General features: G+C 35.8%; 1 protein-coding gene across 1 annotated transcript in view; it reads left to right on the top strand.

Annotated features, from left to right (window-relative positions):
* The window catches only part of LOC122815022 (leucine-rich repeat serine/threonine-protein kinase 2-like), a 2,570,681-nt gene that overhangs the window by 2,033,911 nt on the left and 518,722 nt on the right, over positions 1-18,048 (top strand). Inside the window, 1 exon segment of the mRNA XM_044087274.1 lies at positions 61-133. Within this exon segment, the coding sequence (XP_043943209.1) occupies positions 61-133 (73 nt within the window).

Below are 18,048 nucleotides of genomic sequence, written 5' to 3'. Positions count from 1 at the left end.
CCAGTGCCAGATAATAGTATTTTCATGACAAAAATCTAATGTGCACTTTTATTATTTCAGCCGAGAAACACGGTATCTTTTGGTGGGGACAGCAGATGGAAAGTTGGCAGTTTTTGAAGACAAAGCAGTAAAGGTAATTTATTCAAAATACTGACCGTTTTGTTGTCTGTTTACTTTAAGTCATTCTATATATTTAATCTTAACTTCTTCCATCACAAAACCATAATGCTAGGAATTTATATACCATACCAAACATTGCCAGTATTCAGAACTTTTTCAAATTTTTTTAGCCCAGAACCACAGTACTGTTAAGGTAAAGTGCAGTTTGTTCAATTTTCTGTAAAAGCGCTTATAAATTTAGCCCTATTGATAAATATCTGAACAGTAGTACTAAATAACTGAATTTTAAATCTAAAATACCAGACCACTGTATATACAATTTCTACAGGGACACTGATTTTTTTCTTTTTTTTTTTTTTTTTTTTAACAAGAAAAATACCGGTAAATCCTGAATTTGTAATTTCTGAGAACTGAAAAAAAACAGTGTTTCTTGGAATTTGGCTTTTTAGGCCAGAGAACTAATGCATCAAAAGATACATTTCTGCTCATATTTATTATTTATAATATTGCCAGCTTGTATAATTGAGTTTTCTGTGCCTAGACCCTGTTTAAATGTTCATTGTATATTAATGCGGAAGAAAACTGTAATGACATCACCGTAATGACTGGAAATTAAGTTTAAAAATCATGGGTATAATAATTCCTAGATTTCATCATATGAAAATAGAATTTCATTTTTTGAAAACTGAAATTTAATGTCCTTGAATTTCTAGATAAGATTATTTTTTAAAGATGAAGAAATGGGTGGATTTGGTACAAGACTATTCAGAAAACCATATTACATTAATAGCTTTGAACATTTTAAATGCCCACCTAAGACAGATGAAGTTACATATTGAAGCTCTAGCAATAAGAATGAGTAGATTGACTATGAAGGAAGATGAGTTTAACCAAAAGATTAATAAACTAAATAAGATGTTTATAGTTAAGGAGGTATTCAAACTATGAAGTACAAAAAGTCATTGATCTAGTTAGAGAGGAAAGATGGATGAAATAGCCATCAAATATGGGCCAAGAATTAAGGATTATTTAAAAAAAAGAGTTGAGGATTATTAAGGATAGGAAAATACTTAGGCAAGAATGGCAAACTGAATTCACTGTTGATGCTGGTTCTATAAAAAGTATAATAATCAATAACTGGAATAGTTTACAGGTTATTTCAGCAGTATGTGAAGTGGTTGGAGAACATATTGACTTTTACAGTATAAGGGGCACAATATTAAAAAGTTATTGGAAACAGAAAATGTTATAGAGAAAGTGTGCACTGTAAAAGCCAAAGGGACTTGCAAATTTGGAGGACATTGACTATGAAGAGATATAGCTGATTTTTGACATCCATCTACTGGCTGGACGTACTTATGGTACTAAGGAAAGATGTAGTTGTGCATGAAGAAATGTTATGTATGTTGCAACAACATATGGGACATATTCATATTTTTATTTTGAAAGGAATGGGTGACATTTGAAACAGAGGATATCAGATCATTTTTATTCTTACCTTATTAAGAGAAAAATAACAAGAAAATGTTCTTCATAGGTACCCATTAAGATCTGGGAATTGTAAAAACTTTTATTTTTTCATACTGGAGAGAGAGTGTGTGTTAACGCTAACCATGGTGATACTAAGTTAAGCTCTCTGACACAGAGAAATAAAGCCTTGACTTCAGTGCAGATGATCTGAGTTTGGCTAGCTGTTCAGCTGCCTTTAGGAGTTGGTGGAAGGATGGGAGTGCAAGACTGCTGTTTACTAGCCCATTGATGGGGGGGGGGGGGATCTGGCTTACTGCAAGGGTTACCACCTAGTGGGAGTGCTAGATGCTTACTCACTGTAGTTCCAAGCTGGCTAAGCTTGAGCTTTCATAGGGTATTGGTACAAGTAGCCGAACTGAAACCAGCGTGTGGAGGCATGTAACAGCTTCAGGTATCTGAGAGTGGTGGTTGAGGAGAAGGGAAGTATTAATGAGGAGGTCAAAGCTAGAATTAGAGGGGCTGCAACCAACTGGCACAGATTGTAAATGTAGAACAGTTGAGGAAGCTAGTGGAGATGGATATGAAGTGCCTGAAATGGGCGTTAAGATTCACACTGTGGGATAGACAAAGAAATGAAGACATTGGTGCAGAAGCCAAAGTAACTTCATTTGCAGAAAAGATCAAAGAGAACAGATTATGGTGGTTTGGGAACATGTTCAGAAAAGCAGAAGACAATCTGGTGAAGAAGATTTGGGACAGACAGGAAGAAAGCAAGAGGAAATAAGAGCGTCCAGCAAAGAGACAAAGATATTGTGTGAGAGAAGGCCTGAGGTAGGCAGTACTGTCTGAGTGCTAAGCTTATCAAACTTTGGAGTGTCGAATGCTATTTGCGCATATGATATATGTTTTTAGGGATGGTATGCGTGTGTTTGTGTGTGTACCTATTTATCTGTATATATATATATATATATATATATATATATATATATATATATATATATATGTAGATGTATATACACACTCTATATGCATGTGGACATTTAAAAATGCTAAAACAACTTTTTAAGTGTAATAATAGCCTCCGGGGTGGGTGGTGTTTATTAGTAATGGATCTTCCAATGATAGTGAGGTTCTGCATCCCTCTACCTGTAGTGTGAGGCCTTAGAATACCTGTGAGCAGTCCTCTGCTCCCCACAAATGCCCACCCTTGTCAAATATGCTTTCTTACTGAAATATTAGTATTTTTTAGAGAACACTTGAGACTTTTTTATTTTATTTGTTTTTTTGTATGTATTTGTTAATCAGGTAAGCCAAATGGACACAGTTGTCTCCTTTTAGAAATCACCTGAGAGCACTTTCTGGTCAAATCACTTGCTTGGAGGTACACAGTAAGACATGGTGGTGAAAAGAATCAGACCCTATACTGTTGACTGCAAGAAGGAGTTCATTAACAGTCCACAGCCATACTCCTCTGCACTAACTGTCAAATTGTTACAGAGTGCCAAAACATTTCTTTAAGAGGCATTTCTCTCATCCAAAAGTGGAAATAGCAATAAGGAAAGAAGAATGGAAGCAACTGTAAGGAAGCAACGTATTTCTTTATATTAATGTTATTACAATTCCATTCTAGTTAGAGAGAGAAGCCAGAGCAGATTGAGAAGCTTTATAGAGATTGACAGAGACAGCAGCAGGGAGTAGCCATTGGTTACAGCAGGTATGTATCACATTGAGAGTCAACAGTGCTAAAATATTGCTGCACTGTTTATGAAGTCATATTGGAAGTGTGAGTGGATTATATTCAGTTATGAATTTTGTAAGTTGTGTGTAGACTGCTTTCTTAAGTAATTTGTCTTAGGTAGGGAGAAGTGAAATGTGTAAGGGGATCATGAGAGGAGGGGTTGATTTTATGTACAAGCGTTTAGAGGGATAATTTGTGGTAAGTCACTGAGATGGCCAATGGTCGTATTTACTTCATTCAAATGTTGTTTGGGCTGGAGAGCAAGTGTGCTTCTTTTTTGTTTAATAATTGACTGCAGTACTGCAGCTCTTGTTTCTCAAGTAGGGGATAAAGAATTATCTTGCATCTTTGTAAGGACAAATGATCGAGTCAGTACTTAATTATGTAATCCTGCACTGTAATTACCTTCGCTAAATTTCGTTTTCTCTACTTTAGATGTATACGCGGTATATAAATTAGAAAATATTATTAATCCCACCTTGTTTCACCTGTACTCACCTTTCTTAAGAGTTTCTTTCTAACAGGAAGGAAGCTTCAGGAAGAACAAACATGCTGCAGAAGGCATCCATGCCAATTAATGATCTGGAAGTGCAGCTTACTACACCAATGTTGTTATTCTCAGTGTTAAATAAAACTATAGTTAAAACACTTCCAAATTGTAGCTTTATAGTCAGTGAGTAAGCTAAACAAAATTAATGTGTTTTAAGCCACTTCTGACACTTTTTAAAAATCACTGTATGTAACTGATGCATTAAAATGCATGAACCTGTTCTTAAGGAGGTAAATTATGGTCTTAGTTGTGTACTTATATCTAAGAGCTTACTGCTACAGTAAAAAAAAACATTTATTTACTATAGCATAAGTGCTCATGGGAGGGAAATCACTATAGGAGTGTTGAATAATCCTTACAGTTAGGTTAACTCATCACTGCATTTTTGAATTGTTTAACATGCATCTTATTCAAAAATCTTAAACTTGTTGATACCAGTAAAAGTATAAACTATACTTCCGGGTGTTAGTTTTAAGTCAGGTATACTAAAAAAAACATGGAACACAGTCCCACCAAGCAACTTAAGAGAGGGAATTTGAACATACAAACCTAAAAAAAATCATTATTTTGAGCTTGTTGAGTGGTAGTCCAAGCTTCTAATTTCAAAGAAACTTTTAAAAATAAAAACCTGTTATGTATAGTATCTTCTCCAAAAGTAAACCAAAATGAAGGAGCAGAGATGGATGCCTACCATACCAGAAAGTAGGCTTTATCTCAGTTGTGTAAGGGTTCTTTGTCATAGAATATGAATGTATTAACCTTGCATTTTTTGAAGAAAATCTACTTGGTTAATTGGCTACATGTAGTTTCTGCAGTAAAACTCATTTTATAATGCATTCGTTTCACAAGAGGAAGGATTTGTAGTAGTAAACTAGGCCAAAACGGATAACTTTAGGCCATGAGGTAGTTACAGCTTATGGTAATCAAGACTAGCTAGAAAACATTTTGTATTCTCCAGAGCAATTATTACAGTTCTGAGAACCATTTTATTTCCATTTCTTTAGACCTGACTGTGCCAGCTATAAGTGCAGTTTGGCATTTTGAACATTGTTAGTTGTTATTCTGCAGTACTTTCTTAGGAAAAAAATAATCTCTTGTGTATAATTGTCATAGCTAAAAGTCTTTGAATTGTGGGTAATTTTGATTTTAGCATGGTATACATCCTGAGATTTGATGCCCCTCTCAACTTTATAAATTTCACTAAGTGCAACACTGTTTTCTTCTGGACAGGACAACTGCAGAAAAATCATTGTCTTTGTCGTTTTGCCTTTCCTTATGACAGGCAAGCTGTCCTGAACTTGACATCAGACCAGGTGTTTATCTTGTTAAGACCTGAACTTAACAATTATTGACCTCAACTTCTGAGAAGAACATGTGGGGAAGGGTTTGCTGGAGGTCTGTGTGTTCTTTCATTGCCAAATAGCATTGCTTGTCCATCTGGAAATAAAGTTCACTATGTTCTGTTCCCCTTTCCCTTTGAAAATTATGAATTCTTACTTTATTTTTCTTGAACTGTTTCCAGGTCTTCAGTCCTGTTTTGCAAATGCTAGATTTCTTGTACCAGCAATTGTATTTGTCTCTGCCCCCTGAGCTCTAGCATTCAAGTGATTTGTTTAAACCTTTGCACCTGACAGCTAAGCTTGATGAAATGTTACCAAGGATTTTTGCCTTCTCGTACTGCATGATGCTAGTGTCTCTAGATTTTTTTTAACTTTCCTTGAAAAGTCTCAAATTGTCATTTTCATTGTTGAAAAATGTTACTAATTATATCTAAAACAGATTGTATATTGTCCTGTCACTGGCTGTTCAGATCATTGCATACGTTTCCTGTGACAGCGTTGTACACTACTTGTAGTAGCTAGAGTGATTTTTTAGACAGAAGTCTTTCAATTCTGAGTCATTTTTCTGGAATTTTTGCTGTGGACATTTATTCAGCTTAGTAGAATATTTATCTGCCAGAAAGGAAATCTGTCTTGTTATAGCTAGGAATATACTGTGAGAGCTGCTTATACCATGGTGACTATTCTGCTGTAATCTCTTCCATTTGGAGTTTTGTATGGCCAGAAGGTCTTTATAAAGTTTCTGGTATTTTAGCAACCTATGCCCTGGTTGAATATGAAAATCTTTCCATATTTGAATGACTGTTAAATGGTTGCTTACTTGGGGCATTTGGTATTGCAAGGACAAAATTAACCTTTTTTTTAGCGTCTTGGTATTATATTAAACTCGGCAAACTAATTTTCTTCTTCATTGCAGGCCTTGAAATTCATAATTTAGAAAGCATTACAGATTTATATCAAAATATTAGAAATCAGGATATCATAACCCCAAACTATAAAAGAATAAAGTTGACAGTATGGAAATGTTGACTTCAACAAAACTGTTAAAGCAAACCTAGGGGTCAAGGCTTTCCTCTTGCACCTCAAAACCCCATAGCTCTATGTGCACTAACTTTGAGATTGCTTATGCTTGACATAAGAGAATATCCGTTTCTCCCCAAGGTTCAGCTGTCCTGAAGTTAAAAGTTAGAAGAAAAGTAATGTTTGATAAAAGTGTACTTGGCTTGTTTTCAGCAATTAAACATCAAAATATGCTAGTGCCAATGAAGAATTATGCACTGTCAATTTTTTTCTTTATGTAGACAGTCCTTGTGTGCTAATTACCTCTGTTTCTGTCTTCCTGGTGTTCAAAAGAACAAATATTGTACATCTTTTGATAGGAGAGTGATTGATGTAATATCAAGGACCTTCCTTGGTGGGTCTTAGATTTTGGATCATCCTGTCTTCAGTTCAGTTGGCAGTTTTTCCTTGTAAGATTCTGTACTCAGCAATGTATGTGTCTTGCTTTGACAAGTGCTATTATGTCATGTTCCACATTATGGAAGTGATTCTAACCCCCCCCCCTATTTCTTTTATATCCCTTGTACAAGTCACATGTTCACTGGTGAGAATTCTCTTGTTTGTGTGATTTGCAAACCAAAATCTTCTTAGTGTCCTTGTGGCCAGGAGATTATGAGCCTAGATCTGCACCAGCGCTTGCAAGTGGAGTATGAAGTGAAACACTTCTGTACGTACCATAGCCACTTGCAGATGTTAGTGGGAGGGCCTCCTGGCCTATTTCACTGCTAGGAAGATTTTGGCAGCTGACGCTTTCTCACATGGAGAGCTCTGTGGATAGCTTTCACATATAGTCCTAGATCTCTGCCATACCTCTGTCAGTAGTAGTGAGAAGTGAAGGGTGGGTTTCAGTCAAGCACTAATAGAAGTAAGTCTGTTTCCAAAATGGCCTTCTGGTCCCCTCATGGGGTAAGGGCATCTCTGACTAGTGAGGACTCAAGCTGGTGCATTTATTTCACTTGTAAAGATGATAAAGAGTCTGTAGATGTCTTACCATCAATTGCCACCTTTAAGGGGTATGTCTTTGTGATGCAGACACTGGCCATCCTCTGGTAGATTTGGTAGAACCTATATGTGAGCAACCTTATCCTGGAAAGCAGTCTGTCAAGTCACCTGGCTGTTGTCAGTCATACTAGAGGTCAAAGACTGTTCTAGGATATTTCTGTTGCCCAGCAGGGTACACTGTCAAGGTTGAGGAGGGTCCATCATTCTCCTTTTTCCAAGCCTAGATCTCAGGTAATGTTTAATGATTAGTGACAGCTGTCAACATGGGTACAGGAAGACATACTTAAGGAACATGGCTTGATGCCAAGATTGACATGGTGTGGACTGTCATGTCCCCTAATGCCATTAGCAGATGTACTCCTGAGCACTGTATCTTTGTAATGTGGCATCTAGTATAAATTCCTTCAAAAGCTCATCTTTGCTTGAACTGACAGTGCACAAGATTATCACTGTTGATTACTCCCCACAAAGGATTGTGTAGAGAGTCAGATAATCAAGAGAGCATTATCTCTGTGATGGATAAAAATCAGTGATTCCTCCCCACTCTGCAGCTTACCCCAGATGATTCCTTCTCCTTTACAGAAACCTTGAGGATTTATGCTGATGAAGCTAGCTGTGAAGTGCACTGTAGCCCCAAATCCTTCCTCCAAAACCATGTTAAGGAGTATCTGAAGAAGTAGGTGAAAGAATACCATAAATGCAGCCTGGAAACACTCAAACTGTGCCTGTGCATCCATTAGTAAAGTTAATGCTGTCTACAGCCTCCTGGCTGAGCGGAGTGAGGTCCTATGTAGACATCCTTGGGATGACTCCTACATTTCCTCCTTGAACCAGCATATAGTATGTAGACCATAAAATGTCTACCCCCCAAAACAAAATAAGCTTGTCAGTGCATAGTACCACTATATTAGTAACAATGTGCTCCGTCCAAAATGCTATACTTTGCTCTGTCACAATTCCACTTTTCCTTTGCCCTATGGTACATTGCAGAATGTCACAGCATCCCTTCAGATGTCATCCCTCCCCACTGTCACACCCTTCATCAGTGAAGCACAGTTTTAGTAATTTAGTATAGCTTCATATCATACAGTAATTCTGGGTTGGAGTTTCATATGATAAAATGCAAAGCAAAATGTGACAGGTCTAGTCAGAAAAGTACCAGAGTACTAAATGTTGTTTTCTGGAATTATTTATAAATGTTGCAGTACTTGTACTGTAAAGTGCAGTGCACAATGTCATAGCTTCACCTGAACCCCCCTCAATACCAAGTGTCTCAAAATAGGAACCCCCTCAACATCAAGTATCTCAAAATAGAGCTTGTTGGCATACAGTAGCACTATGTTACTAACAACCTGCATTCCATCTTTTTTAAGCCAACTGTTCAGTATCAAATATTTGTCTTTACAGACATTTTACAATGTTATTTCTTACTTTGTCACAGTTTCACAATTCCGTTACAGCAGTGTTATGTCATATGTGTGTATGTAAAGTAACTCTTTACACTGATAATACACAATTACTTCAAGCAAATAAACACCTCATAGTCCTTCAACATCAACTGCAACAGTCATTCTTAAAACTCTGTCATTGGGCTGAACTAAATAAACTTCTAATTATCCACACAAAACAAACATTATCCTGTTCTTCACCACACAAAAATCTACTCCCCTACTGACCATTACTATCACAGATGCCCAAGGAAATGCTGTTCCTATGTAAATGAGTACAAATACCTAGGTATGACCTTAAATCAGTCTCTTAGCTTCACCACTCATACTGAAAATTATTAAAAAAGTTTTCTCATATCTTAAGCTTTGCTGCATAATCTCCTATCTATTATTCCCTATTACTCAAAATTCCATAGGCAAGAATATTCTTCTTCCAAAACTAGAATATGGTTTGTCATTAGTCTCCTTCCATTCTACCTATAATAGCCAAAACATACAAATAACTGAAACCAAATTGTCAAATTTGCTCTACTAGCAGACTCCAAATCACATCACTCCAACCTACTGCAGGTTCTTAACTGGCTTCCAGTGACACATCCACTTATCTACTTTCCACATTACTGTACAAGATTCTAGGCAAACACTATTGTCCCCCTCTAAAAAGAAAACTACCCTTCAGAGAGCAAGCATATTCTTTGAGAAGTAGCCAGGACAACACCATTTTACTCATGTGCCCCTTTTCAAAACAGTAGTTGGAGAGCATACCTTTTCTAAAGTTGGACCAGCTCAGTGGAATAACCTTTCTCCTAAATTCATGTCACAAGATTCCCTTTCAAGTTTCAGGAGATCACTTTCTGAGCATCTCTTCAATGAAGCTGACTGTAATTGCTTTGGTGACAATGACTAAGAAATCACCACAGATTCAGGAACTTAATACTCCCCTGGTTGCTCCATCAATCCATCTGCAACCTTTTTCCCATTTTTGCACATGGGGTTGGGGTGTCACATCAATAGAGACCGTCATCTGGAGCCAGTTTTCACTCTGCCAGGCATTTAGCCCTGCCACAGATGTTCTTCCATACCACACACACACACACAGTCATACCTATAGTCATTTTAGTGTGTCCATTCCAACTACTGCATTGTGTAACTGTGTTGTTAGCTAGCCATCATTTAAATTAAATACTTTTCATTTGCTTCATTTTGTCTACATTATACTTAATCAAGGTATATAATGTACATTTTTGAGTGTCTTGGTGCACTCTAATCTTTCTTGTTTGCTTGTACTTTACACTTATTGACGATGTTACTTGGCTCTGTTTCCAGGTCATGTCTGAAAAGGGTAAATAAATGTTTATATATAGGTACATAATTGGATATAGATATGCACGCACAAGCACACATACATTGGATTTAATAAAATAATGTGCCTTTAAAAGTGTGCAGTGTGACAAAGGTATGGGAGAAAGTTCTTACAGCACTTTTGCCAGAAAATGTATTTATTTTATTTTATGTATCATCTGTTTACTGGGTAAAGTCCAAGGACTGATTTAAACTATAACCTAGGTGCCAAGATACAAAGTCTAAGTTCGGAGTGTTAAAGAATCAGATCAAGTGCAAGTTGAAATTGTACATATGCAATGTAAAGACAGTAACATTTCACAGTGGTATGTAAAATATTTTTGCAAGATATGATATCTGATCCAAAAAATTATGCATTTGGCTACATTCAGAGAAGTTGAAAGTAGTGACACAAAATATTTCATTTAAAACAGTATTGTAATGAAATTCTTAAGTACATTGATAGATACTTCAGAGCCATTGGTCTAAATCAGATTCTTATACTTGTCATACATGAATATCTCTTACCTGAAGGTCTAGAACTTATGGAGTTCATTAGATGGCACACTTTTAGACACAAATTCAGCACCATTACAGCAATTAATGACTTGATAGGCCAAATATTCCTTAACATGGAGAGAGGTTTGTTAACAAGCCCTGTGCCTTTAGTCTTCAAATATGGATCTGAAGTTGTAGATCAAAATGGGCTTGTAGAAGTAATACTGTTTTTGTACAGAAGTACTACAGTGATTTAACTCTTATCTTTCTGAATGGAGTTTTATTGTACAGGTAAGTAATACACTCCCTGGCGTTGGTATATCTCAAAGAAGGTATCACAGGACTCAGCAATAGGGCCATTTTCACTTTTCATTAATGGCTTGCCATTCAGTTTGCCCAATACAGACATTTTGGAGCTTCTAAGGGCTGACAGATCTTCTACAGTTGCATCTAGACCTGCAGCTTGACTTCAGTATAGTGTGGAAATGAGTCTGCAAAAACATTTTGATAAACAATCAGCAATATATTTTTAATGTTTATGACCCACAGAAAACTTACCAGTGCCTTTCCATTATTAACAAAAGGATCCTGAAACTACAAAAATTCTAGTTGCTAGCTATCAAAAATACCTATTCATGGGGGTGGGCAGGATGAGACTTTATGATCAGGAGAATACCAGCATGTATAATTTGCTTAAAGGATTTTAAGGACTTTTTTATTAAAGAAATTCTTTCTTTTAATAGAAATGAACAATACAGGAGACATTTCAGAAATTGTTCCATGGGATGCACTAAAACCATATCGTTTTGGTAGAATCACCAATTGGCTAGCAATAAAGAAAAATCAATGGGACAAAGAACTGTACGAGATACAAGTAAAACTTGAAAAATTAAAACTGGAAAATCAGACGTGTAACAATAATAACATAGAACAGATTAGTAATCTACATTGTATTTGGAAATTTTAAAACATAAAACTAGGATTAATCTAGAAAAGTTTAAGATAATTAAATTCTCTATTAACCCAAAATCTCTGCATAAGTTAACTAACAGAACAAAACTACTTAGTAAGTTTAACCATGTAAAAGAGATTTATTCATGTAAGAGAAAAGTAAAAGTGATGGAAATAGAAGATTTTTTAAATGATTTAGAAATTATTACTATAGAATCGGTCAATATAATGTAATAACAGCCTCAGAAGGGAAAATCAAAATGTTTATAAAAAATCTAAAAAATTAATTATCTGATGACCACGTGAAATTGATAAGCCTGACTCAGTTTCTGAAATTCAAACTCAAATTAAAAAATAAAAACCTAACAAGGCACCAGGTAATGATGGAATTATACCAGAACTCTACAAGTTACTACCTAAAGAAGCCTTAAACATATTACACAAAGCTTTTTCTTTAGTTAAAGACTTTAAGTTCCTTCCTCCTGGAAATATACTCATCTCCCCAATTTTAAAAACTAAAAAAGATCCAAATGGATGCTCTTTGTACAGACCAATTTCACTTTTAAATGTAGATTATAAATTATTCATGGAAATTCTTGCTAATAGATTAAAATATATTCTACCTTCCATGATTAATGAGGATATGGTTTTATTCTAAATAGAAATACTCATAATAATATCAAAAGAATAATCACATTAAATGACTAAACAAAACAAAAGTGAATTTCACATTAAAGAGTCTAGATATTAATAGTGCTTTTGACTCTGTGAATTGGAAATATCTTTTGCTAGTCTTATAGGAATGTAATTTTAAACATCTTATAAATCTTCTTTCTAACAATTATTTTGGATATGTTAAAATAGGTACTTTTACTTCATTCTAAATTTTGAAGGGAACTAAACAAGGGAGTCTTCTTTTACGCCTGCTTTTCACTCTAGTTATGGAACCTTTTGCTAATATTATTAGGTCAAATATAAACACAGAAGGCATTAGCATAAATGTGAATTTGGTTTCTAAAATCCAGTTCTTTTCTGATGATATTCTTGTGACAATGAGTGACAGTGATAATTCCCTTTCTGCTGTTTTTAAGGCAGTGTATGAGTTCCAAAAAAAAATCTGGTCTCTCCTTTGATGATAGCAAAACAAAAATTCTACCCATATATGCCAATATTGATAGGCTAAATGATGGATTTACTAAATACATTGGCAACTCGGCACCATAAAAATCGACTGCCAATCATTAGCAGACCGGAGTTCCGCTGTGGTGACCCCTAACCAGAAAAAGCCGAAAAGACAAACATTGTCAGCAAGAGAAAACTGAACTATTTAGGGATAATTATAACAGATAACATTAATAATATAATAAATTACATTTATACTAACAGCATAATGATTATAAAGAATCTAATAAAAGAAACAGAACAGATTTTTCTTCACAATAGAAGGGAGACTATCTATAATGAAAATGATTATTTTACCAAAAATCTTATATATTATTTTGTCATTATCTTTACCTCCATCTAAAACATGCAGTAAAGAATTAATTTAAAAATGTTCTTTTGTTCCTCAATAAACCAAGAATTTTCTTAAATCATCATGTAAGGGACTGGACAACAGGAGGGATTAGATTACCAAGTCTAGAATTGTATTCTTTGTCAGCAGTGTTAAAAAACATCATCTGTTTGGATAAATAATATTTACACAGCCAGGTGGAAAGAGTTTCTAGGATGCCTTTTCATAAAATTTAAACATAACATAACGTCTAATCATAATCTTATACTACACAATAGTTTATATTGGTTTCTAAAATATTACTTTTCAGAAAGGACTCACCAGGCAACTGACTTTTATTTTATTTCTACTATATTAAATACCTTTAGAAATTTAATTTATAGAAATCCAACATATAAGGCATGGATTTTCTTCTTTTCCCAATAGCATACACTCAAAGTAATATTTTTGGTTTAAAGTTAGACACAATGATTACAGTTAAGGAAACAAAATCTGATATATTGGTTTCAATTAATGAATAATGAACAATTGCAGTCCGTTGATTATATCATAAGTAAATATGATTTAAGCAAAGATATGTGGTTGCACAATCATGCAAACAATATGTAGAAGGTAAAACTAAGTTAATGCAAAAAATGTAAGAGATTTTGTCCCAAAATTAATTACATTTTTAATACTATTACTACAACAAAATGCACTGGGAGAGGGTCTCTCTCTCCAAATTATATAGAGTGGTGAGAAAAAAAACAAAATGTAATGACAATTATTGGAACTATTTTACTCATATTAATAACAGACCTCCATATGAAGAGGATAAAAATAATTTTTAATATCTTGCAAACAGACAACTTTGTCTCTTAAATGGAAACATTTTACTTAGAAATTCTTGCATAGATCTTTCTTCACACCTCATACAATTGAATTAATGTTTAAAAAGAAGCAAGTTTGTTGGAGATATAAACAGGAGCTTAAAGCAGATTGGCAACACATGTTCTTTGATTGTATTGTACTTACACCTTATTGGAACAACATTAATCGTTTTAAAGGCTTTATTTGGGGACAATTTTGTTTTCTTTAAGTCATTAATTCTTTTTAATACCCCTGTTTGTTTCTGTGTTAAAATAATGAAGTACTCTCTTTTATGGTCCATTTTATCAATTGCAAGGAAAGTTATAACCGAGAATTGGAAGAATGAAGCTACGCCGTCTTTCAAAGAATTCACAAATATTGCAACAAAAGTATGTTATCTGGAAATTGTTAAATCAAGATCTACTAGAATCACCTCATACTATAATATGTGGACAGGGAGCTGCTTGATAAACAAAAATAGCTATACTTATATATATCAATTATAATGTACAGGCATTTTTTGAGACTCTTTCTTGTTAGTAGACACTCTTGTAAATACTTGTTCTTGTTTGTTCTTATTCATATTGTTCTTTTTTATGATCACAAATTTCTAAATACATTTATTGTCATGATCAATTTGTTTAGTTAAAATGTAATAAAAGCTTTTTCAAAAAAAATCCTTAGGCATAACTATGGACCAAACCCTTTCTGTTAAAGTGTATTGCCACATTTGTGTGACTTACCTTTTGCACCACCATATGTGGATAAAATACTGAAGCTTCACTTCCGATATGCTGTTGCATACGTGGATGGCATGGTAATTCATTCAGATGACAGGGACTCTCATGTACTAAATGTACAGGATGTGGTAGAATCCATAAGATAGGATGGTTAAACTGCATATACTAATTTTGGTGGTTTTGCACAAGGCAACAATAGATAAATCCATCACTGTGAGTAGTGGAATGTGTCTTTAAAAGTACACACAGTGGCTGGGAATTGAGAATTTTTTCACAGCATTTAAGACAGAAAATTGAATGTGTTAGTTGCTAAAAGGCAGCAACTAAATAGCAGGAATTCACTTGGATGTTCAGCATGGAGTAAGTCAGGGCTTAGCTGAAGATATAGGATTCGAAGAGTTCATTAGTCGAGATGGGCCTTTTATGGATTTCACTTTGTAGAGTAACGTTTTGTGGAGAGCTAGAACTAAGAACAGATTGAAGCCTGAAATCACGTTCTATTACATACAACCTCTTTGCTAAAAAGGCTGTAAGTGACTGAGTCTGAACAATATAAAATTGAGGGAGACGGACTGAATATTTGATTGCAAGATACTGCATAAGACTGTAAATACTTTATGTATTTTTCTGGAGTAATAAATCTGTATTTTTATAGACTGCACAAACACACACACACACACACACACACACACACACACACACACACACACATGTATTTGCTATCATTAGCAGAGATTAAGTGCAAAAATGTCTATATGATCCCACTGTAAATTTCACTTTTCATAACCTGGCTCCTTTGCTGAAATGTTTGAATAAGACTTTTTTATATTGTTTCTTCAGGAATGTATCCGCTCACCTATGTCTGATTTCACAGCTTTCCAGCCTCGCTTTACTGTTTCTGTGGTTTACAGCCTGAGTCAACTGTCATCCTTAGTTTCTTAGCTTTTCAACCTAGTTGCTCAGTAGTTAAAATTTAAGATAGTCCTGTTCATACACAGCAGTGGATGGATCAGGCACCTTCCTGCATGGCAACAATGAGAACAATGACTAGCTCTAGCTCCTCTTATTTCCCATAGTGCACTGCTTTAATGTACCCTTTCAATTTTGTTGCTGCCATTAAGTGCTTCAACAGTTTTCCACTAGAGAGTTTGTCCTGAAGTAATTTTAGGTCAGATAAGTGACTTTTTTCTTTAAAAAAATCTGGATACATTTACAGTTGTCTGTATTTACTGTTTCTTAAGTTCCTTTCGAATACTTTTACCGCAGAATGTTTCACAACCTATTCTCCTCTCATTACCCTTCCCCAACCCTCACTAAATTTTAAAAAGAAAGTGGTAGTTTATTTTTCTTCCATTTTTTTTCTTTATTCTTCTCCTATTATATTATAGTTCTGTCAATTAGTGATGTTGCTGATGTTGATATTATTGGAAATTGTAATCTGCTGTTTTGGTTGTTGACAGCGTGGATGAAAATAAGACCTCAGGTTTTCAAAAGTGCCAACAATATGGTCAAAAGATCCCACCCCAAGACCCGTGTGCACTTTGTGTCATTTATCTTGGTGTTGGGCGTCTGGATTCGGTTTGTCTGACTTTTAATAACTTTAGCTTTAGGACACTTAGACCATAGAAATAAGTTAGTCCTGAAAAGTCTGTTGAAAGGTGATCCTCATAAAGAACAAGAAAAAAAGAGAAAGAGAAGTATAGTAACAATGAGACAAAAATGGCAGACAGACCAGGGAAGGGAAAAAAGAAAAACAAAAACTCAAGATATTTTTATCTTGGAGAATTTATCATCTGCCAAGGTACCATGGCTCATCATTTCATCTTCTATGGCCACTCTTTCTTGCTGTGCATCTTCTACCAGGTAGGAGTCCAAAGACCTGATGGACTCCACTTCAAAGAGAAGAACAGGAAGATACTGCTTGTAACAGCAGTTGCTGAGGTTCTTTTCATCTCGTCCCACTTCTGCAGTTTGTTCTGCTCCTCTAGGTCACTCCAGAGTCCCATGCAGTTGAATTGGGACAAGATGATGACAGTCTTTGTCAAACTTTGTCAGAGACGTTGTACCAATGTTCTTGGCACCTCCAGGTTTGACTTCCTTGGTATTGATGCCCTCAGAGACAGTGGAGACATCAACTTAGACTGTGTTGCTGCTGACCCTCACTAGGCCAGAAAGGATGTGCACTGAGGGCTCAGTGCTAACGCTGGTCCTGATGCTTTTATAGTTGTTGTCAGTGTCGGCACTTTTGACCTTAGATTCTTCAGTGTCAAAGTCTGCCTTGGTGGCCTTTGCTTCAGAGTTATTGGTCCCGGCAATCTGTGTTGATAGTCTTCCCCTTTCAGTGTCAACACTGATGCATTTAGTGTAGATGGCTGTGTATTTTTCGACGCAGAGATCATCTACTCAGATTTTCAAACAAGAACAGGTACCCACCTCAGACAAGGATTTGATGAATATGAAGCTTTAACTCAAACTCTTCCACAGAACCATAGGTTTGGTGAAAAACCTGAAGTAATGAGAGTGAAGAGATCATGGATCATTGACCCCACCTCTCCAGAGGAAGAGTTCCTTCAAGAATCCTACAGGTCCTCCCCCACAGCAGCCTGTGGTTCCACTGCCAGATAAAGACTCGGAGAGAGCTCCAACATCATAGAGCCTGTACCCAGGAAACCTGAAAGAGTGTTGCAGACCCCAAGGGTAGGCCACTGTGGAATAAGGGACCCCTGTGGATTCCACCTTGGTATCAGAGTTCACCAAACGTGAGGCCCCAGGGGATACTTAGGCTATCTATCCACTGAACAAGGAATCACAGATGATGGATAGATTAAGAAAATGCATTTATATGTCAAGCACCTTTTTCCATCAGGGTGATGAATTACTTGACACATATGGTCAGGTTTCAAAGTGACTTAGTGTGTAACACCCTGGTAGCTTTGAAACAGTTCTACATAAACAGTTGGAGACCTAGATTGCCACCATTAACTCCATTGCATTGCTGTCCATTATTCTCTTACCCAAGGCAGCAGATGCATTAGCTAGATCAGCAGACTGAGGCTTTTTAGTGAGGCATCAGGCATGTCCGTGTTTGATTCATGGAACACTTTAAGGAGGCCTTCATCACTGCACCCTTTGATGGAACATCACTATTTTCACAGACAGTTAAATATAAAGCTGCAGCAGTATGAGTAGGAAGGTAAAATGCTCACTGATGCCAGGGTGAAATTCTCAACTCCCCAGAGATTGTTTCATAGATACCAAAAGGGAGCTAAAGACATCCGGTTTTGGGAGTCCCAGAAACTTCAGCAATGACAACACTTCAACAGAAGTTGCTGTGGTTGAGAGAACTTCTCAAGTAACCATCCAATAAAGACGTAGAGTTGGACCACGTCAGCAGGGGTTCTGTGGTCTCTTCCCCAAGGTCAAGGCAGT

Source organism: Protopterus annectens, chromosome 11.part0 (genome assembly GCF_019279795.1).
Source record: "Protopterus annectens isolate FY-2018-M chromosome 11.part0, PAN1.0, whole genome shotgun sequence".
NCBI lineage: Eukaryota > Metazoa > Chordata > Ceratodontiformes > Protopteridae > Protopterus > Protopterus annectens.
This window is presented reverse-complemented; position numbering and strand designations above follow the sequence as displayed.